Raw genomic sequence first — 27,518 nt, forward strand, 5'->3', positions numbered from 1 at the left:
GGCTATACACCGTATAGTTGGGGTTAGTCGTGATGGTTAGAGAGTTTGACCCCTAACCCTAAGGTTGTGGGTTTGAGTCTCGGGCCAGCAATACAACGACTGAGGTGTTCCTAATCAAGGCACTGAACCCCCAACTGCTCCCGAGGCGCTGCCATAGACAGTAAAATGGCTGCCCACTGCTCCGGGTGTGTGTTCACGGTGTGTGTGTATGTGTGTTTACTGCTGTGTGTATGCACTTTGGATGGGTTAAATGCAGTGCATGATTTCTGAGTATGGGTCACCATACTTGGCTGTATGTCACTTTCACTTCACTTCAGGGACCTGTCCACACTGCCAAAAGCACCAAAAATTTGTTAAATGACCATGGTGTTGGTGTGCTTGACTGACCAGCAAACTCACCAGATCCGAACCCCACAGAGAATCTATGAGCTATTGACAAGAGGAAAATGAGAAAAAAGATACCAGAAAATGCAGATGAGCTGAAGGCCACTGTCAAAGAAACCTGGGCTTCCATAACACCTCAGCAGTGCCACAAACTGATCCCCTCCATGCCACGCTGAACTGAGGCAGTAATTAAAGCAGAAGGAGCCCCTACCTAGTACATGTACAGTAAAGGAACAGACTTTCCAGAAGGCCAACAATACACACACACAAAAAAAATGTCTTATTGGTCTTAAGAAGTATTCTAATTTGTTGATCGTGATTTGTTGAGTTTTTGTTAAATGTGAGCCAAAACATCACAATTAAAAGAACCAACGACATAAACTAGTTCAGTCTGTGTGCATTAAATTTATTTAACACACAAGTTTCACAATTTGAGTTGAATTACTGAAATAAGTGAACTTTTCCATGATGTTCTGATTTATCAAGATGCACTTGTACTGTATGAATAAAACTTATACTACACAATAATCAGTGCAGCATCTCTTGACTAATCCTGAATAACTTTATTTAAGTGTATTTGTTGGAAGAACTGCATAAACATGGGACAAAAAATTTAAAAAGATGATTCATGGCTCAAAAACCATAATTTGAAATACCTTAGTGCTGAATATTTCCATTTCCTCATTAGACAGATCCAGGAGAATTCCTTTGTTCTCTTATCGGCTTCTTGACCATCCTTTAGGACTGAATTTACTCTATATGGAGCTATGATATCCTCAAATCTTTGGGGACAGAAATACAACATTTCTTTTCATAAGAATATACTTTTCATTAGTTTAAAAGGTCAATGCAGAAAGTTGTAACATGAATGGAAGGAATGAAACTGTACTGATCAAGTTTTCCATTGAAGTCCGGAATATCTTGGAAACGCAGACGGAACCTGATGATCAGAGCTTTGAGCCTGCAAATTGACAATTGCAAACTCTGTTTAATAAACATTGAAATTTTGAGGAACAATGAAATGCATTAAGTAAAAATGCATTAAATAGATTAAGATATTATGTTTTTAGGTATACATTAATAAGTAAAAAAAAATAATAATTAAAACACACACACACACACACACACACATATATATATATATCATTAATTTATAAATTGTATGTACTATGTGATTAAATATTAGTATAGAATTTGGAAATATATCATTAAAATAAAATGATTTGTTTCTTAGGGTAATTACTGTAAATACTTCAAACCCCCATTTTGTGTGTAGGCCATCATCTCTTTTCATTAGCCTGTTAAGTGTTTCTATTCGTAGACTCACTGTTATGACTTCTGCACATATCATCAGCCTCTGGTTGCAGGTGCAGATGAAATCCACCAGGGAAGGAGGCATACAGGGAGGTCCACTGAGGACTAAACACTGTGGCCTGAGAAAAAGAACAGATGGAAAAAGTAGGACACAGGAAGAAATGACAAAAAATGAACAAGTGAGAATAGAGCATGGAACATTTAAAGTGAGCGTAACCATGTTATATGAGATGGCTTACATTGATGAACCTCAGTTGACATCTGAAATGTACAAAACACAAACAATATTTATACAATAAGTGCATGATTAAAGTTTGGCAGTATTATTTTTGTCAAGCTGAAATGCTCAATGTAATCACATGAGCTTCGTGAGACAAATTATTTCTGACAAAGACAAGCTATAAAGAGGGTCGGTGTCTTACCGGGTTTCTTATACAGCACATATCCCAGCAGGAAGATGATTATGCCGATGGCTATAACAGCAGTCCAAAATCAAAAAGTTGGACGCCAGCCTGCTCACACAAAAGGAAAATGAGAAAAGCTTCAGTGAGCCTCAATAGGAATACGGCTATTTTGAAACCTGTGAATAGCAATGGGCAAAATATAAAAACCCACATAGGGTAAATGTATAGGAAGGAATAAAATAATAATCAACAGACATTATCATGGACTTGTTTTGCATTTCTGATACTCACCAATAGCAGCTGAGATAAAGAGATACGAAATAGTGCACAAAATGGCCAACGTTGTTTCACGGGGTATGGCAACATTTGGATCCTATGGGAGGTTGTGTGTGAAAACAATAGACTGAAAAAAAACAAGCTTTCAGAGGCTTGAGTTCCCACAAATAAAAATCTTTTATTGGAAGAAACATAACTAAGACCGGGAGCTCAACTTGCCTTTCGATCTCCAGAGATATTAGCCCCCGCAAGGATGCCTGTAGCTGAGGGGAAGAAGATGGAAAACTTGCCAAAGAAACTGCCCTCCGGTCCACGCCAGCCGGGTGCAAAGTTTGTTGCAAAAATATCAGCTATTGGGCACAAATTGAGATAGTTTATGAGGAACATATGGTAGTGTAATCTGACTAGCAATGAGAAAATGAGGATGAAGTGTTATTATTAGCACATTTGTGGAACATATTGACTGCACTGCTCTTTGAGCTTAGTAGCTGAAAAATCCTTTGGCTTTTTTTCTCTGGAGCGGCTAGTATGATGGTCTCACAATGTAACTGGTGAAGGAGATCATGATTACCAGAAGAACAAGACCTAGGTCTGGGAGAAGAACAAATTAGTGCAAACTATTAGGAGCTGAACTAGAAAAGATTGCTTAAAATCGCTCTGTTTGAGAAACGTACCTTGGACTCCCACTCCATTCCAGCCATTGAGATGGCAAGCAGACAGGTGACAGTAATCACTCCAACGATCATTTAGATGGTCTACCATGCTAACATCACTCACACAAAATAAAGAGATCAAGACATATAGAAACAGAGATTGACATACCAAGCCCTGCCTGAGCTGTGAACCAGGGAAGCATCACATATTCAGCATACAGCGGATCTACAGGGAGGGACAGGATCCAATCAGAGGAACACAAATGCTTTCTGCTAGACTTGATTCACATGAGTATGTAGCTATATGTGACCCTGTCTTTGAATCCATGCTGAAGTCTCAAAATCTAATTATGAAATAACAAGCATCAAAGTTTGATTTCAGCCATTCATTTAACCCTGATTTCAATCTTTGACACGGCCTTACTCAGTCAGTATTAAAGATATAAAGGTTATAAATTCACAGAAAGTTCTACATCTTTATGAGCATCACCATTGTTCAATGAAGAGGCTGAGAAAGGGCTCCTGGCAGCTGAGAGGTTCATCCTTTCATTGGCCTGCAGTACCTCCAACACAACTGAAACAACAGCCGACTGTGTAGCGCAAAGGCTTGATTTGATCCCTGAGCCGGAAGAAACAACTTATAAACGTATGATTAGTGTGGGAACATATTCAGGAGCTTTTGTAACAGCCATTCATTCTTCATTGTTGCTGCAGGGCCTTTTGCTTGTCCTGGGACTTGTAAACATCATCAGTATCTGTAAAGACTCAGACCTCAGGTCAGACATACTTGAGTCCCGGGTGGAATGTAGTCTGCTTATTTAACCGAGGGAATTATTTCAATATTTTATTTTATTAGGTAGATTTATTCATTTATTTTTGATCAGGACAAAATAAAATACTGGCAAAACTTTCTGAACATTGATTTCTAAATATTCAGGTCAGATACAAATGGGCAATGCTTTTTTACAGTGTCCTTGTTATACGTTTCACTTAATTTAGTAATAACAGTAAATTATAAATGATAACATGCACCTAACCTAACCCTAAACCAAACCCTAATACTAACCCTATAAGTACATGCTGTTAATTAACATTACTCAGTGCTTAAATGTATAATTACAACGTAACAAGACACCATTAATTAAAGTGTAATGAGAAATGGTATTTACAGAGACAGTTTGTCTTGATCAGAGAATTTTCCATCCCAAAGTGACATTTATTTTAGTCTCTTTTAACTCGCCAGCTGCTCAAAGTCGTTCCAACTGACAGTCTTTTGCCTTAAGCATTGACTGATCATTGCAGAAACAGTTCCTCATTAAGTAAAAGGCTGATGTCCGCCAATGCTTGTGACCCAGGGAACAGCGTCGGGTTAAATGATTTTTCCTGCAGAAATTGGTCTGGAAGCCTCTAAGGTAGAGCCTTTTAATTGTAATTAGTGCAGACTCTACAAACGTACCCACAGGTGCTATCCTTTAAAGCAAGGTTTTTGATTAAATTTCTATTATTAGACACAGAGAGCTTAAGCAGAAAACCAAGTTACTAAATGGTCATTTTGAAATCCTCATGCTATACCCGAGGGGAGCTGTCAGAACAAGGAGCAGAAGACTGTATAGAGTGGCAATGAGTCTACAGTAAAGGAAACATGGCCATAATTTCATATTACATAAAATCGTTCTTAATTACATCAAAAGACAGATTTAATCTGGTAAAACCCTTTGTAATGTTTAACAATTGCACATACATATAAAATAAGATGGACATTCCTCTTTTAATTATAACAATTTGTAATAAATAAATATCAACTAAGAAAAAATGCTAAATATTATTAAATACTACTGTTCAAAAGTTTTGGTAAAGTTTCAGTAATATATATATATATATATATATATATATATATATATATATATATATATATTATTAACAATATGTTAATTCACCAAGGATGCAATCAATTGATCAAAAGGGACAGTAAACACAATATTTTTATTTGAAAAATATGCTGTACTTTTGAACCTTCTATACTCATCAAGGAATCCTTAAAAATGAATAATGGTTTCTAATCAATCAATCAATACTTTTTTCAGTACTGATAAGAAATGTATATTGAGCATCAAATCACCATATTAGAATGATTTCTGAAGGATAATGTAACACTGAATACTGGTGTAATGGCTGCTGAAAATTACAGAAACAAATTACATTCTAAAATATATAAAAATAGAAGTTACAATAAATGGTAGCGATATTTCCTGCAATAAAACGGAGAAACCTCATCTTAGTTACAATGCTTTATTTCAAGAACGACTTCTGTAGTTTTAGTGAGGATAATACATTACTGTACAGGCACATAGATGTAAGGCCTGTGAGAAGGATGGATGATCTTTTAGGAAGAGTTCTTTTGTTGGCAGCGGTGTGGTGCCACCCTGGTGTTGTGAAATAGCCGGGTTATCGCGGACGTGTGACATCGGCCTGATTCACAACACCAGCTGCAGCACACACACCTCTCACACCAGTCCATGAGGCGTCAAGATGAATCTTTTCCCTCCATGTCTTCTCCTCCAGGTTCCAAACAACACAGAGTTCCCATTTGACACATGTGATGTACTGATGCTGGAAGACTGGATAAAAATTATGTAAGGACCAGATTTGTCTTTGCAGAACAGGTGTTGTTCAAAGGGTGAAATAAAGTTGAAACAGCCCGATTGTTGTGCATCCAGTACCTTGAATTCAGGACAGTGCACTCTAATATTAATGCAGCAGCTCCAGATGCTAACGGTTAAAAATGCAAAGCAGAGCTTGGAGGGAGCTGGAGCAGACACTGCAGCCAGCCGTGACAAAGCCAACACGTCCATCTGTGTGCGCTACGGGCATTTCCTCCATAACCCACCATCTGCTGAGAGAATCAATGTCACACAGACACATGCATACTCTCATAACTCTCTGAAAGGGTATAAACACTCCCTGTCCAGCCACTTGTTTGTACAGTAGGTTTGTTACAAAACATACATATTTTTATAAATGAAGTATGACCCAACCAAAACATATACAGGGCTCCCACAGATTTTGAGCAATGATTGACTGATTTGTAAAATCTTAAGCATGTATTAATCTTAATTTCAACATTTACTAATACATGATTTAAATATTATTAAACAGACCTGAGCTAATAAAAGTTGAATTTTAAAAAACTAACAATAGCAAAGATGAATAAATACTGTAACAAATGTATCACTCAGTGTCAATGTATTAACTAATGAAAATGTATTGTAAAGTGTTCCCCTTAAAAGAAATATTAATGCTCACAAATCACTAGATTGTGAGTTTTACACTACACAAGCTCTATCAAGAACAATGCACAGTCAATAAAATATTCCAGAAGAACTAATGATTAGTAAAATGTATAGCCACTATAGGAATCTCTGAATTTATTTAATTTCAAAGCCTTTTCCTTTTTTCTTTTTTTGAGAACCCTGTATATATAGTACACAGATTGTTGGTTGCCTGCAAATTCAGTGACTAATCTCAATGTTAATAATATAATAAAAAATACAATTGTCATGAGATGTGCACATTGATTTGCTTGCACTAGATTTCTTATTGGATTGATTTTGGATTTTAAGAGGGATAAACTTTAAGTGTATTTGATTATTTTCATATAGCCTTTTATATGAGTCTTTTATAGGCTTTTAAAATGAAATTGACATGCAACTGAGATGTAATCAACTAAAAGGGAAAATGTAGGACAAAATGTCACATAAAAAAAAAGGTTTATGATAAAAGAAATTAAAATGAAACAAAACTGAATTTCATTCTTTTTTATTTCAAATAATGGAAAAAAGCAAATAATATACAAATTTAAGATGTCAAAAGTAATGATGGAATGAGGACAATGAAAGACAGCTGCTGGAGAAGGGTGGAGTGGGGAGTTTCAGTTCATTAGGACCTCCATCTGAACCAGTCTGGCATTGGTATCTCCAGCCATCCGATACGGAATCATTCCCGCAAACGTGATCAGAGCCCGGGCTTGACTGCGCAGCAGCTGCAGAGAAAGTAGAGATAATCAGGATTAACATGTATCATCATTGTGTGTGTCCAGTGAATAAAGGGCTCAGGATTATCTTTATAGTTAATTAAGCAATCATTTTATGTTTTCAAAGGTGTCTTACCATGTCTCTGTCCTCTAGGGTACGCTGAGCTCTTCCTGGTGTGCCTGCTGCAGCCCCTTTTAGACGCTTGTACTGTGTGAACAGGATATTCATCGTGGCCAGCAGAACCTCTGACAAATTATGTCTCACCTGTGGAAAGATTAGGACACAATTGGAGAGAATGTCATGAGAATAAAGGTCTCTATTCTGCTCATTAAAAAAAAGAATAATGTTTCACAATTATACAGACTACATTTTAGTCAAATCAACCAAAATGCCAAGATTTGAAAACCTTGTTAATTTGGGGTCACCTGAAACAACACAACAGCTTAGCATTTGAAATAACAGCAAGTAGGTAATTTCTGCTAATACTTTCAGATCTCTTACCTCGTCGCTGAAGTTCCTGAAGGCCGCAACCCGTTCCTCAACGCTCTCCTGACTTAAGGGAACCAGCTTTAGCCTCTCAATCACCTGACACAGAATGGCACAAAAACAAAGTTTAATGCCTGGCAGCATGTGCCCAAGGTCAGCAGGGGTCTTATAGGAGACTTACATCGTAGGCTCGGTCTATGTGTCCGGCGTGATACTCATCAAAGAACGTCATGAGGTCCAGAAGCAGGTAGAAGGTGCTGTCCACAGTCTTCTCCCCAGCTATACCATTAGTACGGTACCTGTGCTCGACACACAAGAAACCATTTGGTGTTCAATGAAACCACAATCTAAAATATTCCATGATGGAGGTTCATTATGGAAGCCTGTTTCTGTCTCAACATTAAAGTAGTTGTGAGATAAGTTGCATTTGCAAGATATGTCACAGTTGCAAGAAACCGTCACTTTGAAAGAACTAGAGTTGCATTTGGAAGAAATAAATCACTACTACAAGAAACAATGTTGCAACTGCAAAATATAAAGTCACAGTTGAGAGATCTAAAGGCACTATTTTGAGATACTGTATAAAGTTGCAATTAGCAAACAACTTAGTAATTGAGAGGCAAAGTAGTAATAGTTATTGGGATTATTATCAGTTGGGAAAAATAAAGCTGCAATTGTTAGATAGTTAGATTGACTTTAATAGTTTTAAGAGGTATTTGTACAAAATGCTCACCGTTCAGCAATAGCCACTGCCATGTGTTTGAGTCGCTCTTTGTTGGACTGGGGCTCGCTGACTTGAGCGATAACTGGACTCAACAGTTTGTTCATCAGCTCCAGAACCTTATCAGCATTCTGATGCAGGAAAGAAAAGATGCTTTAGCCACAATCATCATGAGATTAATGAACCCAACAGCACATCACAACCTATCTTACCTTGGCTAACTCGTATAGTTTGACGGCCTCCTCAAACAGCCCCTTGTTCTCAGCCTCCAATGCCACCTTGGTAATGATGGTCCGCGTGTCTCCGGCAAACTTGTCAATCACGCCGGGCTGAAGGGATTCAAACAAACCCTGGTTAGAGCTGAGAAAAATCTGAATGCACAATGCTGTTGTCAAACTGCATTGAGCATGAAAGGCCATATTGTGATTTAAAGGCTTTGAGACAAAAGCACATTCTCCACAACCCTGGAAGGCTGAATGAACAAAATATCAAACAAGTGTGTGCACAATGACTTAGCAAGAAAAAACTGTGGCATGTTTGCTTTCTACAAGTCAAGTGATGTTACAACAGAAGCCTCCAACATACCTTTCTGCTTCCATCTTTTTCAAGTCTTCCAAGAAGCATATCAAACTACAGAAAGAGTTAATTATTAACAGAAATTATGTAATGATAAAAGCAATTATTATGCAGAAACGTTTCCTGCAATGAGCTTGTTTCTTACCTCCCGACTCTCGATGACTAGCTCGCTGACACAGCGCATGAACATGTTTTCTCCTTGACTGTCCTTCTCATTCCTGTAGCCAATCAGAGAACAGTGATTGTGAGTTTTCACTTAGTAAAGTACAGCGATTATGCCATTTGTAGCGCGAAAGCACTTGGACCTGCAAAGGAGCGTGTTTGCTTTGTGATACGCATGCAAGCCCAGAAATAAAAAACCTTTAGAAGATCAACCGTTTCCTTTTTGTAACGGTGCCTGTGAGGTCTCTTAAAACAAAGGGTTGAGTTAGCATCGAATTCAGGGTGCATGGAACAGGTTTAATTATTCATGGATCATCCATGGAAGGTTCTGAGTTATTCATGACACTTTAATCTCTTCTCAGAGAGGGATTTCTCGCAGTATTTTCAGAGAAAAAGACATGACTTACAGTTCAGCCACTGATCAAACAGGAAACGAGCTAATTTTAGAACCGGTCTGGTGTGGGGAAGTATAGATTTGCTCAGGAGCTGTTCAACATGACTGATTTGAGATCAGCTCTTGCAGCGTGTTACCCCTAAACGACCCAATAGCATCAGCTGGGGTCCGATCTTTACCGGAGGAAGTAGAAATACTGCAGGGCCTCTCGTGGGTCTGTGGACTCAAACTTGCGAGTGTAGAGCATAAGCAGCCTGATGAAGTTGAGCCTTCGCACCATTGGAGGATCTCCAGCCTCTTGACTCACTGAGAAGAGACCATAATCTCTTTAGAACAGAATCCAGAAATCTTTTATTATCACTCATTGATCAGAACTTACAGAGTTGTGCACTCTGGCCTGATGATTTGAGCAGCAGTTTGAGTTCATACAGCACCAGAGCTACGTGAACGGCATGGCTGCGCAGACGCTCCACTCGGAAAAGGAACGCTATGGCCGCCTCAAACTGTGCAGTCAGGAAAAGCACCTGGAAGTACAGGAATGGCTGTTGGCTGGCCGAGAAATGGGACTCACCTGCAGAAAACAATTCAAATAATGCCAAACACCTTTATGAGCGTTTGGGATAATCCAAAACCACTTACAGAACAATATAAATGACTTTGGGAATGTGCACATGCAAATGCAGCCAGCAAGGATTTGTAACTTAAGGAACTTGAATGCTTCTTTAAGCGAGTAATAGGTTCCACATAAATCTTCCTCAGCTGTGAAGTGCTTAAATAGGCTGTTTCATTTCCATTTGCATGAGTTGAAATAATCCCCTCGTTTAAATTGCCGTTAAAACTGACATATTAAAATGGCGTTGAAAAGACCCTGCTGCAACTTTGCATGGAGCTTAATGGCAGCGCAGCTGGGAGTGAAGGAGTCTTATCAGCAATAGAGGGAGTCTTAAATGTGGTGTACTGCAGGAGCGCCGGCGAGATAAGACTGACTCATCAGGCAGGTGGAAGAAACTAAGCGGATGCCTTTTTAAAACTAGGCGAGGAGAAGTTTAAGCCATGAGAAAGCAGCACAATAGCATACACTTTTATCTGGGCTAGGCACACTGGCAGAGACTGAATAGGGGGGGTTTGCATGCTGACTAACTTCCTAGTCTTTCAAATGCCCATTTAAATATCTTCCTTTAGGACTCAAGTGAATCTAAAGATAAGGGGGGTGATTTATTGGCTGTATGGAATAATTTGACCTGAGTTGCACTCGTTGAGAGAGACCACTTGTTTTATAGAGTTGAAATCTCTCGAGTCCTAATGCATTAAGATACATTCCCTGGATTTTGTAAATATAATATTATTTACAAATATAGTCAACTTAATCCACTATACACACACACACACACACACACACACATATATATATATATATATATATATATATATATACATATTATGTACAGGTGACTGAGTCTCACCATAGTCTTCCAGCAGCTGTTTCTGAAGTTGGGCTAGAGTCATTCTGTCCTGAGGGGAACTGCTCCCATCCTCATCAAAACACACTTGATTCAGCTGGTGGTGAACACAGAACATGGCTCAAAACATTAGTATAAAATATTAGCAAGAACGTGAACTCTGACATACAATAAAGTCTGTTTCTGTCCCTATATCTGACCTTAAGCCACAGGTAGTCTTCTGTCTTATCGGCCACCTCTCCATGATTGTCGCCAATGTCGCATTTGCCGATAAGGCAGTAGACTGCACGCTTATAGGGGTCGGCACTGTTCCTCAGCACACGCCGGTAATGAAGTCGGAGTTTATTCTCTGTAGCTGGAGACAAACTGAGAAGAACAGTGCAGTTGAACAAAATTGTATATTGAATCGTTAAAAAAATTTACTGAATTATTCAGTTTTAAGATAAACTTATGCATGAGAGATGAAAAGGGAGCAAGCTGGGTCAAACACACAAGAGAGAGAAGTAGTTACCAAAAACAGAGGAGAAATAGTCCTCTTAGGATGTGATCTAGTTTTTTTTTTTTTTTAGGGTGTATGTGCGTTCTCACCGTCTGTCGGGGCTATTCATGTACTCCTGAAACCAGATCTTAAAGTCACCCAGTTGATGCTGTGCCCTATTCACCACCTGCATGGCGGCAGACAGGTCTCCGCAACGCAGGCAGAAATAGATCAGAGCCCAGACTGGATGTCCCTCCACCTCGCCGTCCTGTTACACACATACACACACTGCAGGGTTTATCCTTGGGTCGCACTCCGTCCATTTACCCCCTTTTTACTTTTAAGTCTGGAATAAGCTGCTTATTGGCCCATGCAGGGAGAATCCACTGCTGTTATCTAAACTATGGCAAGCCACACTCTGCGCAGTTCACTCGAGAGGATCTGCAGTGAAGGCATCTAGTCTGTATGATGTAGAGCTGCCTGTGCTGTGCTGTGTGGTGAGGACACGTTCTGCTGCAGTACCTGCATGCCAGGCAGCGGGGTCGGCAGCTTGATGTTCAGAAAGCTGCATACGAGCTGATAAGTGCCAGGTACTCCACCCAGCTGAGCCTGGTGCAGATTCCCAAATACAGTGACCAGAGTGTAATTTTTATAGCTGCAGAAGAGACACACGAGCAGTCAATTTTTCTAGTGAATAAAAGTACATCCTGGGTTTACTAACTTTCTGACCAGTGAATTTAAATGTTTATTCCATAACCCTATTGTAGTTTGACAGACTCATTCAAATAAATTGACTAAAAAGGATTAGTTCACAAACCTGAACTCATTGTCTAGTAACCAAGTTTTAAATCAACATAAGAGCAAAATCTAACCCTTTAAATATTTTATTTCCCTGAAACTAATTGTATTAATTTCCCAGATATTTCCAGGTTTTCCATGACCATGGACTACTGTTAGAAAAAGGGTTTGTCAGTAAGACTACTACTTTTATTCAGCAAGGATGCATTAAATAGTTCAAGCTACAAAATATTTTTTTATTTCAAACAGAAGCTGTTCTTTTAGACTTTCTATTCATCAAAGAAAAAATATATATATATATCATTGTTTCCACAAATATATTAAGCAGCACAAATGTTTTCAATATCAATAATGATAAAATTGATAATAATAAGAAATGTTTATTTAGCAGCTAATCAGCATTAAATTAAATTTTAAATTATTATTATTTTTTAATCATGTGACACTGAAGACTGGAGTAATGGGTGCTGATAACACTGCTTTGCAAAAGCATATTCTGAATTGTACAACCAATTTCCAGCATAAAAAACTGGAAGTCTCTAAAGAAAGTAAATTAAAAGCTTTTATTGTTTTTTTTTTTTAAACCCTTTTTTTTAAATAATGATTTTTCATTTTAAATTAAATTTAAAATCAATAATTATTAGAATATTTATTAAATAACAGAAAACTCTCTATTTTTTTACAAAAAATTGACAATCATAAAAATAAAAAATAGCATAAAAACATTTTTTGCCTATACTAGTAATCTCAACGTATCTACATCCATACTTAAAATTGTCCCAATATTATTTCTCTGTACAAAGAGCAAGCTGGATTTTCTTTCTCTCACCTGTTCTCCAGGAATTGCAGGGCTTGTCTGACAAAGGCCATCTGCATGTCTACAGACACTCGACTCTTCAGCGTGTCCTTTGCCGGCACCAACAGAACGTCTGTCATCTGCTTCACCATGAGCCACATGTCTGACACATTCTGCAAGCACATGCACAAACAACTTTACAGAATCGCTATTAAAGCAATAACCCTCTAATATTTCTGAGACAAAAGGCACAGGAAGGAACACACACTGAAGCCAGGCCGAATGCGACATACCTTATCATCCAGACTTTCGGCTACTGAGGCACAGAGATTTCCCAGGTTTGGGTGAAGATGCCCATTTACTATCTTCTCATTGAAGATATAGATCTAAACGAAAAAGTAAAAATGCAAATGGTGAATTAAAGTCAAAGACTGATTGCTTTCTAAGGCTGAGCTCTCCATAGGTGTATCCGCTACGATCTGGAAGTGAAGTGAAGGATGACAAAAAACAAAACAAACAGGATGAAAATGTTTAGAAGGTCTTGGAAAAAGAGCATAAAGACCAGGAAGATGACTCCGCAGGCGATATGGCGACACATGATTAGAAAAAAAGGAGAAAGGCAATAAAAGAGATCTGAAAAAAAAAAATAGAACAAAGGAGGAGAGTGAGAGACGGTCCTCCCTTTTATGGACCGATTGGGAGCTTACCCATCAAGCTTATTTCCAGCCAATCAATTTTTTCGATCAGTCGAGCTAGGCTTGCAAAACACAACACATTTATTCTTGTGGCTAGTTAACTGACTGAAAGTAAAGCTAAGCTTAATTTAATGAAAATATATATTTTTTACATGTCTTATAACTAAGATTGCTGATTTATTAGTGACCATATTGATGTCATCCAATTCCTCCTCAGTGTGATGTTTCAAAAGTATGTTCTACTGATTACGTTCATGCAAATATTGTTGTAATACACATACACCAATAAATAAAATGTACAAAATGTTTTATAAAGATACTTTTTTCTTATGATACGTGTGCTTATGTTTGTATGTATGCGTATGGCTTTCTACAAACCTGTCGGCTGTAGGCAGCTTCCACACTGTCTAGTGCACTGCGTCCTGGAACTCTGACCTCGCTCACAAAACTGGGCTGTGGGGCACATAGCAACTGTCATTAAGGCACACAGAAAACTGTCTACACAACAAGACCGAATTAATATTCTATATGCGTGTAGGTGTGCATGTGTGCGCCTGTAAAGGCGTGGGTTTGACAAGTGCACAAGCTGCGTTTCTCTCAGAGAGTTGTTTTAATCTAAATGCAGCGAGCAATGTAGCGTGAAGCTATTGTGAAGAACATAACTCACGCTTGAGAGCACACAGCTCAGTACTGTGAATACACACACACACAGAGAGAGAGAGAGAGAGAGAGAGAGAGAGAGAGAGAGAGAGACAGAGACAGAAAAACCTTAAATTGTACATGTGGAGATGAATTTATCTCTTCCAAAGAAAAATGTCACATGTACTGAGAATAATTTGACATAGATAAAGCATATGGTGCTTTAATTGAAATGATTTCCAACTCTCTCTCTCTCTCTCTCTCTCTCACACGCACACACAGACAATACATTTACAATTACATGAACAGCCCGTCAAGAAAGCCACCGAAGCGTTGTAGTTTGTGTGACTATGCAGCGGGGAGGGGGCGACCCAGGCGGGTGGTACAGGAAGTGTACAGCAGGTCACACATGGAAAATTTAACTGCTGTTTAATAATTAAAGGAGCAGGGCAGCAGTCCAAAACCTTCTAGAGCACAAACATACGTGTGTTTGTGTCCAAATTCACACAAACACAACATTCTTCCTTAATCCTTTATAAAAAAAATAAAAGTAAAGACAAAAGCATATTCTAAGGTTTCGTCATCAGAAAAAGACTGTCTTTGTTTTCCGTAGATAAGACTATTGTTCTGTTTAAGGACATAAAAGTGAAACAAGCTGTGTGTTTTTTTTTCTGCTATATATTATTTAGAAGAGGAGTGCATGCCATCTTCAATGATTGATGTTTTCTACATCCTTCCCTCTTACTCACCTCTCCATTTTGTTACAGCAGAGATGTGAGCAATGCTGCCAAAACAGCATCTATTTTATGCATAATACCCTCTAAAAGCAACCAACACCATCCCATCTTACTGTCACATGACTGACTTTTTTTTACTTTAGTATGCTGTGAGCATGTGAATATAACAAATTAGATTTAAAACTAAAAATATATCACAAAAATGTGAAAAAAACTCAATCTCTCTCTATATATAATACAAAAGTATAAAAATATAAAATGAAACATATCTATATATAGTTAAGACTAAATCTCTATATACTAAAAAATAAAACTAAATCTAAATACATATATTTATATTGAATGTAGATTTTGTTTATATCAACATGCATACGTCATACATAAGAGAAAAATATATTTTTATAATAATCCATTTGGTGATGCTAGTTCTGCATAAATTACTTTAATGCCAACTGAATGATAACTTTACATAACGATTTGAAAGGACAATCAGGTTTAAATGTCATTTTCTGAAAAGAACTACAAGAAAAGCTTTTGCCAGATAAGATTTCACTGAGACACTCAGATTCAGGCCAAATGTACCCACAGGCTGGGTGTATCACGCCAACAGATCTGAACAAGCTCCTTAGATGCTAAATGAGAACAAGTGTACTTCACAGATACGCCAATTGTGTGAAGTGAGGTGAATGTGTGCTATTCCATATCATACAAGGCAGTGCATACCTATATATCATATCTATCGTGCATGTGTATTGTGTTTCATGTGGCGTGTTGTTCCTCAGACCTCCACTTCCTGGCTGAAGTCCAGTGCGTCCTCTCCAGCTCCCAGCAGGGTGTGCAACACTCTCTGCTTCACCTGCTCCCACTGCACCAACATAGAGTCTCTGTGGTACTCCTCCGCCAGCAGAAATGTCTGCAAGAAAGCCAGAACGAGTGAAATAGAGGGAATAAGGTACAAATAACACATAAAAAAAGCATGTGGACAATGCAAACTACAAAGCCTTCTGCACATATTTAGGTTACTCAACACGTGACGCATTAAAAATAGCTAGTGGAGTAGAAGGGAGCAGCCTCGATCTGGGAAACATGCTGTGCACAATAAGTGCTAACGGCCACCACTATCTTCACCCCTCCCCCAATCCCACCTTCAAGGCACAAGGAACGACGAGAGCTGGGCCTGGGGAGACTCAAACTGGGTCTGGCCTGCTAAAGCCCGGATGCGTGGAGGCCTCGCTAATGGAACTGTGCCGCTATCTGGGTCTGTCTTCACGCCTACTACCGATTTAGCCCGTACCCTGATTGAATCCAAAGACCTTTCGTCTATTTTACTCCGTCCCGGCGGATCGACGTGTGATAATTGCGAGTGTTCTAATTAAAAGGGCTTCTGAACTCTGGAGGAACAGATTTTGGAATCAAGCATAATGATGGAGGGAGGGAGATATTACCAGTCTGAAGTTAATGTGAATCGGGTAAAACTTAAAACAGGAAAAAACACTCAGGGGCTTTTTGTTTTAGGGGGAAACAATAGTTTATGGCTTTATAAGCACTTCAGGAACTAACTGTACTCCAGATGATTTTGCTAGGTCAAAAAAGCTATTAATCATCTAGCAATTTACTTCACTCTCACTTGGGGTTGAAAACGAATACTTAAAAAAAAAAAAAAAAAAAAAAAAGGGAAAGTACAAAATTTGCTTTGGAAAGCAGAATAAAGAAATTACTCGCCAGCAGCTTTATTAGGAACTGCAGTTTTAAATGGTTAATGTCAAATTTAAGAAAGATCGTTCAACACATTATGATGTAAGAGACATGCAAGATTCAAACCAAAACCGTAGAAATGGTCTGCTGAAGAAAACTTCAGGTTGCTAAGCCTAGTTTGTACCCTCTATGAGAGAAACGTATATCCTAAAGAATAAAATTGGTTACATATATGGAATATTCCTCATATTAAAACACAAAAACAAAACAGAAACAGGAAATAATCTGTTTTCTGACAGGTACCATTATAGATGGTGACTGGCTGTATCACAAATATGACTAAATATGGAACTAAATAGTTTCACTGTCACAAGGAATTTATAAAATTCTAAATATATAAATCATGCAAAACATAGTTAAGTGGCCTTATTTTACGTAGATTTTTTTAAACAAAGTGTATGGCAAAAAGTTGATTTTGATCCTGCTAGTGAGGGATCTAAATTTTCCTGTAGTTCTTGAGGACCCAAAACTTTCACCAGAGACATGTTGTCACACAGGCCATCTGTGTCGTGAGTGTAACACCTCTTCTTTGGTGAGCAAATTATCCTCTGTCCATCTCTTTGCTGACATTCCTCATCCTAAGAGGTTTGATGACTAGACTGAGAGGGTAGATAGATGGGAGATTAACCTGGCAGAGAGCAGCTCGCTGCTGAGTAATGGATAATAACAGGTGAAAGAGCATGTTTTTACCTTACTGACAGAGGCTGAAGAGGCAACAAGGGGAAAAAAGGGGGATTTGACCTATAACCAAAAGATCTACAACCTCTGGCAACTCTCAGTAGGAGACTGTTTAAAAGGAGCTTTCAGATGAATTGTGCAAATTTGAAATGAATACGGGATGCAGTTCCACTGAAGTTTCTGCTGTAAAGAATCCTGTTCATTTTCTCTACACTGAACAAAAAGACATGGTTTGATAGACTGGATCTATCAAATAAATGGATGTAAAAGGATACAGAGAGGTAAAGGAAGATGCTCACCCTGCGGCGTGATTCCTCGATGGCTGACAGCAGTGCATTGTCTCTTTCGTTCTTCAGAAAGCCCTGGAACAAGAGACACGGCATGGAGGTTAAACGTACTGCAACCTACTTTCCTCTCTTCTGCATGCAGAGCACACGCCCTCTCTCTCCCATTCTCACTCCTTCCCTCCATACTTCCTCCAAGACGCAAACGCCACAGGCCAGAGATGGAGAATTGCCATCATTATCGAAATCGCTGCTAAAAAAAATATGCTTAAAATCGACTCTGTGCAAGAACAGTCGCCCAAAATGGCCATTCTCGACTGGTCAAAGTAGGATCGTTCACTACATTCACTAGCAAATATACTGCAAATTAAAAAAAAAACACCGCATTCATGCAAACAATTTGTAAACCACATTTCTACACACAGAAGTCCATGAAGGTATATGGAAAATGTGGTTCAAACTGCTTGGTTTCCACCCATCTACCGCTCTCGGACTACCTTAAGGACACTGACAGTTGAAACCAGAATAAACCCTGACTAGAATGTTACACACTGGAAATCATAAAGCCAACAGCTGCTTATATCTAATTATGGGCCATCATCATCTAAAATGTCATCTTTTTTTTCGATCACAGATGGAAAATGCACACTTCAGTAACCTCCACGGATACACAAGCTACATTATCTGGCTGGATGCTAAGTGTGCAGCTCGAGCAACCTATATGGATGTACTAGGAGCGATCATAACTTGATGTACAGCGGGGTAACAATCACTCACACACACCTGCATTTGTTTTGATTAAACACAGAACAGAAAGATCCAGCAGCTGATCCTGAGGACAGAGAAGTCATTGGAATGACGTGCAACACACACACATTGAGTGGGGGTTGGGATAGGGAGTGGTACTGATGGAAGGAAGAAGCTGGTTCTGATGGGTTTAGAGGATCATCAGACCACTGAAAAGCCAATATTCGAAAGATGCGACCTCTGAAATGGAACCTACAACCACTGCATTTTATTATTACAACAAGGATGGAATCAAAAAAGTATCAGGCACATTTTCCAGATTTGATTTTTACTGAATAAGGTCATGTCGTGAATAACACATCACGCTACCGCCAAAGATTAAACATAGATTTGGAGATGTTTCCTCGATTTCCTCAATAAAATTGCTTCATTTTAAAAAATTTTGCCACAGATCATCATTTACACCCTTTTTATCCAAGTCTTCAAGTTAAAGCCTGACCTACCCACCCACCCCCCAGTGCCTTCCTGCTCCTTTCCTTCCACCTCTGAGATTACAAGACCCCAATCACCCCATCCACACTCTGACTGACAGCTGCAAATGAGGATTGATTTATTCTGATTTGGGCAATGCGACATCTAAATGACGCATCTGAACGAAAGCGCCGAGCTGATGGATACGGAGATGTAAAGTGGGTGGGTGTTTCATACTTAGCAGCACTATTACTTGCTCAGTCACCATGCCTCCAACCGCTAGCTACAGAACAGTGCCCCCTTCAGACATCCACACTCTGCATCAAGTACCCAAGAGCCACTAGCCGACAAAAGGAACACATTTTATATGGATGATTTGGGTCATGCTTTAACCGAGAAAATGCTTACTACATACGGTGAAGCGTGTTATTACATATAGCACTTTAAAAAAAAAATTGTCACATTGAATAGAAAAAAACTCAGAAGAGATCCGATGTGCAATTCATACTAAACTACATTTCTGATGAATATTTTGAATCATCGGACCACAGAAAAATAAAAGTGTCACTAAAGGCTGCCATTAAAGCAGCTACACAAAGTGCAGATAACATAGGTTGAAAGGAGGTTACATACAAACCATACAATTAAGCACCATGTATTTTTGGAAAATTCAAGGTGCAGCAAATATTGAGCGAGTTCGATTTGGATAAAAACAGTGCATCACGATGAGCAAAAGACGACATTACTATAGGAAATGTATACATGTTCAGTAAAGACATTGTAATAAATGCAACAATAAAGAATTCATACATGCAAACGCCTTCTTGTTGATTTACATACATTTTGAAATTAGGTATAACGCATTTTTAGCAACATCTAGCAGGAAATATGACATGGATTGGCATCGAATGAAAGACATTCATGCATGCGCTAACCGATCCCAAAGCATTTAATTTAAACTCAAACACCCCCCCTCTAGATCTATACATTTATTTTTTTCATTTCCTTTACTTCTGAACAATAAGTAGTAGTGAAGGAACCCCACCCTAACCCCACCACTTCCTGTGTGACAGACAAGTCTTCATCCTCCTCCTCGCCATCTTCATCATCCCTTTGGAGAAGGTGACAGTCTCATCTTTTGGACTAAACCAACTGACCTGAGGCATACATACTATAGCGAGCCTATCTAAAGCATGTGCATTTAAGTGATACTCACTTATGCTCTGGTTTAACCTGCAGGGAAAGTGCTGCTGAGAGGTGAAAGTGTCTGGGAGCTGAGTGCCCATCCACTGCCCATGGCATCTCCGTTTTCCTTGTCTTGCAGAAGCAGGCCGGTGCATTTTTAGGGCGTTTCTGACCTCCTTCGCCAGAGGCCCACACTGTCTCTGCCACATGCACTCTTCTTTACCTCAAGGCGGCCCAGTGGTCTGAACCTAGATATGAGCCACGAGCAGGGTTACTGTGGGCTGCTTTATTGTCGGAGGCGGAGCGTACCAAGTTGGCCCACAGACACGGGGGGGATTCTGAGGAGAAGTCATTATTCAACCTGATCCATGCGCTTGTTCACCATCAGTCGTCCACCCCTCCTCATCTCTCCTCCAGCATCTCTGCCAGCCTCCTCTTTCACTCTCACTCATTTCTTCCTTTTTTTAAACATCTCTGCATCCTTCCTTTTTCCTCTTGTGCTAGCGCAATGCAATTATGGTAATGGATCCCCCCCCACCACACACTCTCCTGATGGCTTTCGACATCCTGTCCAGAAACTGGGCTAATAATCCTCTTAAGAGTCATGTTTAATTAATGAGCAGAGTGCAATGACCAGAGATCAGACTCCACATGTAGAGCTATTTACACTCATCCTGCACCTAGTGTTGTGTGTGCTTAGATAATACACTCTGATGCGAAGGCATGGTGTGGGAAAGATTGAAGTATGTGGAAGTGCGAGTTAAAGCAAAAGATGAGATGCATCATCCGATTCTGCGTCATTTAGCTCGGGTAGTGCATCTCCTTCGAGTCCATCATTTAAAGTGTTCGCTTTTTCCATCTACATGATATAAGCACCTAAAGCATTCCTGCCTTTGTTCGCATTATTGTTGTGACGTTAAAATAAAAAAACGATTTTACGTAGCTTTTATAAAAGAAACATGTGTGTTGTCGAAGGGTGCACGTTTTCCCACACACGCAAATGCAGAAGATGAGAGAAAGGCAGGAGACTACGCCTCATCAGCAGCGTGCATTTCCTTTGTCTTCAGGCAAGCAGGCAGCTCGGCAGCGTTATATGGAGCACACACAATATACAATTTACACACACTCAGCCACCAGCTCGCAGGGTCGATGCACATCTGGATGCCTCGGCACAACTGTAATAGTTAAATTATGAGCACGGCACCTGCAGCATCTTTGTTTTATTCAGTAGAGGGTTTAATGCGATCCTGAACATCTTTTCAATAGGTGACTGCAACGGCGGAGATATGATACGAGAATGAAGATGATAAATGGAAGAGCAGTTACACAAGTTCAACAAAAGGGAGATATTCAATCTCATAGCCCTTAGAGTCAATCTGAGTTGTTCTGAAAATGCTAAAGAGATTTTCAGCCACACACACATTCAGGAAGGGAGGGAGGTGAGGACAGTGCCAGGCAGTAAGTGCACTTCCAGTAAGAGCTGAGCCGCACTCTGGCAGGCCCACCGCAAAAATATGTCTGACAAGAAAGACGATGGAGAGGTGGAGGAGGGATAAAGACAGTGAGAAATAGAAGATAGATAAGTAGAGGAAAGGATGGGTGGGGATGGAAGACTTCGAACCTTCAAGAAGCGAAAACCAATTGGATCATTATACGACTTGAGTCAACAGTCTATTTTCTATCTTCATTGATAAAATTCAAACAAATGAAAATAGTTCTATCTTTTCTGGTCAAAAGTCATTGAGGACATCATCCAGTTACCAACAAGACACATTCTGTTAAATGTCACCTGTATGTTTTGATGGGTGTGGCTGAGGGATTGTGAAGAAATGGTAAACTTCTCTCTTTTGATTTTGAGAGAAAGAAAGAAAAAACAACAACAACTGATCTGAGACAAACGCTTAAATCATTCAGAGACTTCGACACAATTGCTCAGTTTGAATCCCAACTTGTGGTCCTTTCTGATCCTGTTCCCCTCTCTCCCACATTGCTTGCTGTCTGTTCTGTACTGTATTATTCAAATGAAGCCAAAACAAATCTTTTAAAAAAGATGATGTTCTTGATTGTTTTTCTCATAAAGGCTGCAGAAATGTCCTCGTCTTTTACAGCATTTAGATAATCACCAGTTTAATGTTTCCCAATCTTAAGTACCCCACAGCCCTTCAGTAAGAAAAGTGGCCCATCGGCAAGTTTTATTTTTTGCACCCCTCCTCGCTGTCTCTCTCTCATAGGGCGTGGTTAAGGATATTCAGCTGTCAAACTGACGTCATCAGAAAGGAATGCCATTCCAGAGCAGAAATAAATGTTCAGATCTTGATTAAAAATTTCCAAGACAAACAATTTTATTCAGCAGAATAACTTGCACGTATTAATTGTTCACATCAAGACTAGCTATGTGCGCTAGTAAAGTAAATAAAGTCAATTTTGATTTCATGCGGACTTTAAAAATCCACTTAAAATCTTTGAAACATGCAGCATTTTTCTACGTGTTGATATAACTAGGAAGACAGGACATGACATAGAGCAGCAGACCAGCCGATTAAAATGCGACATGAAATCAACGCGACATGGTGCTAAAACATTAAACTGCTTACCTCAAGCTCTTATCTCTTCTTCTTTCACAGCTTCCACTTTTTTCAGCACACATGAAAACTACAAGTGCCAAAGTGTGATTCATCGAGACACCAGGTGCCATCATTGTACAGTCTGTATGTCGTACACAAGTTTATCAGATCCATGTCGCACAATTTGATTTCTAATGTTTTTATGGGATTGCTAAAATCGTGCAGTGTGTAGAAGGCTTGAGTGACGTTCTGAATGCTTATATCTTCTAAATGCTAATTTTGTCATTGTTTTTTTTTGAGTAGCTTAAAGATAAACTGAAGGTTAATTTACCATGCTGAAAAAAAAAGAAAAAAAAAAGAAACCATTTCGATCTAATGGGGACTTTAAAATTGCATTTATTTCAATCACTCATTTTTAAAACTTCAGATAATCGATACTGTGGCTAAAAACGGACTCATCAGGTAGCTTCTTTGTAAACTGAAGCACAATGAGAAATAAGGGATATGATATTTTATAACTAAGACAAGTTTTACAGAGCACTGCTGCAAAAACAATCTGCCTCTGTCCAGAGTCATTATTTATTTTTTAAGACCGATTAACTGATTTATATTTTGACAGCGTTTTTTTTTGGGCCTAAATGTGTCATTCATATTTTGTCTAATTAATAAAGCACAATTTATTTCTTCCTCAATAATGATTAAACTTTGTACCAAAACTCTATCGCACATAAATGGCTCAAATGTACATTTTTAAATTATTTGCAGCACAATAAATGGAGTGACAAGAGCAGTTAAGCCAATAGGCTTTCGTTTATGTCAAATCCACTTCAACATTCAAGTAAGTGATACAATACTTCCTGTGATTTTGTGTAAATACATTTAGGTCTCTACTTCACAGCATTAAAATGTATAATGTTACACACAGGAAAAGTAAACACATTTGCCACTTATGCAGTAAAATCTCTCTAGAGCTAATTTAAGCAGACATGGACAAAAAGCCTCAGATGACTCCAGGTTTAATTTCATGTGGTTTACCAGCTCAGTGTTGACTTCACTGCTGATTCCTGGCTCTAGTGAGCTCACTATTATTCACTAAACCTGTGATATTATAATGCAGTAACCATAAACACACCCTTCTTGTCCCTATCTGAACCCACATATTTGTCTTTTGGTGTTTTTTTTTTTACCAGAACAGTTGCGATCATGCATTAGCAATGCATGAATTTATATATCGGAATCTACAAATCCTCTGGTATCAACAGCTTCCACATGGGGGAGTAGTAACCACTGTTATGTTTCATACAGTCAGGAAAAATTAAGAGTTCAAATGTGATTTTTCCATTTTCATATTTAGTTCTTTTAACTTACAATAGCAGCTGTCTTTGAAAACACTCAACTCTTAAGCTGTAATGCTCTTAGCTGTGTAATTTTAATGTTTAATTGTTGAAACACGATTAGAAAATGTAATTGCTTTGCTGGACTCACATTTTGCCACATCACATCTCTTGGCCATTAGGCCTACATTACTTTTACAGATGCACTTAGAACTGAATTCAGTAATAACCCACTGCCACAGCAAAGCCACACCTTAGAAAACTGACATTATTATAATCCAATTCACAGCAAGCACTGTATAATTTCTAAAGGCTTTACACTTCTAACCTGCCTTCACAAATGGCCAAATCAAAATAAACAACAGGTAATAATGTATGGCACACACAAGTCAAGGTGCAGATAAAAGCAATACAAAAACATGAACAGCAGAAAAACTTGTTGCCATAAAGAGAAACGCATACAAATGAACTGAGAGCAATTAGACCAACCCTGTCTCTGAAGCTCTGAAGGCAACAGCATAGTGTTAATTATAAATGGGCTGAGTGTGGAGATTGTTAAAATGTTTATTTGGCTTCTACTGAGGCTGTCATGCAGGATGCCTCATCAAACTATTAAGATGACATTGCAAAGTACATCGCTAACGGGGAAAATCAATAATAAAAACTAAAGGTTTGGGGTTCAGAACTTATTTACTGATTCTTTTTAAAGAAATGCATACTTTAATTGTGCAAGGATGCATTAATTAAAATTGACAGTAACATGTATAATGTTACAAGAAAATTATATTTCAAATAATTGCTGTGCTTTTAAATTTACTACTAATCAAAGTATACTGGAAAAGCATCACGGTTTCCACAAAAATGCCAAGGAGCACAACAGTCATATCATAATAATAATAATAACAACAACAATCATAATAAGAAATGTTCTGAGCACCAAATCAGAATAATTAAGAATCATTTCTGAAGGATTATGTGACGAAATCTATTCACTTAAAATTCATATCCGCCAACACAGGAATAAATTAAATGTTTGTAATATATTTAAAGAGATAATTATTTTGATCAAATAAATGCAGCCTTAGTGAACATGAGACTTCTTTGAAAACCACAAGTAAATATTACTAACCCCAACTTTTGAATAGTAGTCTATGTTAAGTCATAAATTGTTGTATTAAATTTCTGCAAGAAAAATTGCCTTGTATCAAATCTGAACTTGTTTTTAAAAATGGTAATTGCAAATGACAATCTAAATAATTAAGACTGAGTATTAGGATTTACTTCTCAAAAAATAGTATCGTTTACATGTACTTCGCAATTGATTTCCAATTGAAGCAACTTAAAATAAAGGGGGCATATTACATTAAGTTTAAAAATGAATTTGAAAAATGCACTTCTCAAAAAAAAAAAATAAAAAAAAAAAATATGCAAGATGCAACAGTTCAAACAATTACTGCCGTGGCTATATATATATATGACTTTAAACAGCTGCATCTCAATAGATGCAGAAGGGAGGTATAAAGTATCAAAAGTATCAAAAACAACTAGAAACACAAACACTGACCCAAGTAAAACATGCACTAACCTGAATATCAGTGTCCTTGACTGGCTCAAGAGGCTCAAATGTAGTGGCTGCACTGAGACTCTCAAGACGCTGGGAGATATGGAAGATGTCAAGACCCCGAGAGCCCAAGAGGATGGAGCTAAAGTAAAAAAAAAAAATAATAATACAGATATAAAGGGCATGCTGACCCAAATGACTTGCCAATTTACATACAGACACCAATCTGAAAACTCACGCTTTTACATCAGCTGTGTCTTGAGAGGTTCTGGTGAGAGTGCGGGAGCGTAGTCGCTCTCCTGCCTGTTGGATCTCCTGTAGGTTTCGCTCAACATGGGGCAACTCAGACACGGCATCCGTCTCTGCCGCAAGCTGTTCTGCCTGCTGCAGGAGTTCCCCAAAGCCCTCAGTATCCATGTCCCAGTACACGTACCACCTGACAGCATCACAAAAGAGTAGGTCTATATTACATGCTGATATTATACACATCATTTATATTCTTTTATATGCAAGTTGACAAGCAAATTGTCACTTACTACAGCTCATGTCATTACAATAACACTGAAAGAATCTCTAAAAGCTTATTACATTGACAAACCTACAATTTGAAGGCCATTCAATGTCAGTTTATTATGATTGTACAGTAGTAACTGTGGGAATTTCATTGAAATGACATACCTTTATCATGTTAACTTTGGGATGTCAGTGACATGATTACCGTGACTACAATTATTTCCGTCAAATAAGATGTATCATACACGTACTCATGTATTTAACATACTGTCTTTTATGAAATGGGACATATGAAAGCACACAATATAAGTATTACACTGAATGAATGTTAGCTTGTGAAACAACAGTGGTAAATAGAAATGACTGTCACTTGCTAGCAAGCTAACCTGGCATGAGATGCTGCTGGCAAACCCGTCCCAAACAGACACCTGTCAAATGAAACTTCAGTCAACTAGCTATTAACTAGTTAATCAATTAACGAATATGTAAAAACCCACCACTCTGAATGTGAATCCCAGTAATAGCAGCTATAATAGGATAATCTCCACTTTAGCCGCTATGCTAAACACATCCCCCTCGTGAACTCCCGGGTTCCATTGAGAATGCGCGCTGATTGGTTCAAACAGTTTCTCCCAGAAGCACGCGCGACTCGATAGAACTGTTTTCAGATGTTTCTGTTAAAATGTAAATTTGGAGGAAATAAGCCTTTATTTTTTCTGAAAAATAAGAAAGCTGCAAAATGCGTTTCAATCTGTAAGCATTTTCACATCTTTAGCCTTTACATTTTTTCTGAATTTGTATATGTATTTTTATGTCTGTTTATTTGCTTTACTTTTTGTACCCCCTGACTGCAGTTGTAATTCCTAAATGTCAAAAAAAAAATTCTGTTGACAATAATTTCTGTGAGACAAGACTTTATGAATACTTTCTCTTCCAAAAGCACCTAGCAACAAATGTAACGTTTTTTATTTATTTATTTGGGAACTTTTGATAAGTGGCTCAAACGATAAAAGGGCCACAATATACCATATTAATTAAACAAAAACGGGAAAACAAAGATGCCTAGAAGTACATGCATCATAGTAATTAAGTTAGCTGCTATTTATGCTATACATTCAAGTTTAATTTAATAGTAATAATAATAAGTGAATACTGTTACTGTTTATCTACGAGACACATTGTTAGTAGCTTGTACCTGCGATTGTTGATGAGTTAGTTTACTGTAAGAAAAATATGTAGAAAAAAATTGAAAAGTTGATAGTAATTTTCCAGGATATTATTCGTTGCAATCCTGTAACCCAAAACACAAAATACAATGCGTAATTAAAAATGCAGGGGAAAAAATAAAAATAAAAAAAATAAACAGGCCTACAGAAAATTCCTTCACATTAACGTATTGTGCACTATTTTTTTTAACTTTTC

General features: G+C 38.3%; 1 protein-coding gene and 1 long non-coding RNA gene across 3 annotated transcripts; both read right to left on the bottom strand.

The window, feature by feature from the left end:
• Positions 1–1,054: 1,054 nt before the first annotated feature.
• Positions 1,055–4,818, bottom strand: LOC113061255 (uncharacterized). The gene is made up of 7 exons (XR_003278328.1): positions 3,053–4,818; positions 2,394–2,969; positions 2,121–2,210; positions 1,938–1,959; positions 1,712–1,817; positions 1,274–1,345; positions 1,055–1,166 (listed from the first exon to the last, which is right to left on the bottom strand). It is a non-coding gene; the product is annotated as an uncharacterized LOC113061255 (long non-coding RNA).
• A 2,013-nt stretch (positions 4,819–6,831) lies between these two features.
• Positions 6,832–26,968, bottom strand: LOC113061484 (nuclear pore complex protein Nup93-like). Of its 2 annotated transcripts, XM_026230630.1 has the most exons (23): positions 26,594–26,968; positions 26,483–26,524; positions 25,822–26,019; positions 25,608–25,725; positions 17,737–17,799; positions 15,789–15,917; positions 14,007–14,081; positions 13,227–13,319; positions 12,967–13,106; positions 11,862–11,994; positions 11,450–11,607; positions 11,062–11,227; positions 10,865–10,958; positions 9,781–9,972; positions 9,581–9,707; positions 8,991–9,063; positions 8,855–8,899; positions 8,482–8,598; positions 8,282–8,400; positions 7,730–7,847; positions 7,564–7,647; positions 7,198–7,326; positions 6,832–7,070 (listed from the first exon to the last, which is right to left on the bottom strand). In XM_026230630.1, the coding sequence occupies exons 3-23, from the start codon at positions 25,998–26,000 to the stop codon at positions 6,960–6,962; spliced, it is 2,463 nt and encodes an 820-aa protein (XP_026086415.1). In that variant the 5' UTR covers positions 26,001–26,019; positions 26,483–26,524; positions 26,594–26,968; the 3' UTR covers positions 6,832–6,959. The 2 variants fall into 2 exon arrangements, with proteins under 2 accessions (XP_026086415.1, XP_026086414.1); XM_026230629.1 differs by lacking the exon at positions 26,483–26,524.
• Between the last annotated feature and the right edge of the window lie 550 nt (positions 26,969–27,518).

This window comes from Carassius auratus, chromosome 43 (assembly GCF_003368295.1).
Source record: "Carassius auratus strain Wakin chromosome 43, ASM336829v1, whole genome shotgun sequence".
Lineage (NCBI taxonomy): Eukaryota > Metazoa > Chordata > Actinopteri > Cypriniformes > Cyprinidae > Carassius > Carassius auratus.

What these genes read in the sequence shown, in the direction of transcription:
- LOC113061484 (XM_026230629.1), bottom strand. Translation starts at nt 26,000, where the DNA reads ATGGATACTGAGGGCTTTGGGGAACTCCTGCAGCAGGCAGAACAGCTT. An exon ending in ACTTCAGCCAGGAAGTGGAG is followed by an intron (nt 14,082 to 15,788) that starts GTCTGAGGAACA and finishes TGTGCCCCACAG; the next exon opens with CCCAGTTTTGTGAGCGAGGT. An exon ending in AAGACTACCTGTGGCTTAAG is followed by an intron (nt 10,959 to 11,061) that starts GTCAGATATAGG and finishes GTTCACCACCAG; the next exon opens with CTGAATCAAGTGTGTTTTGA.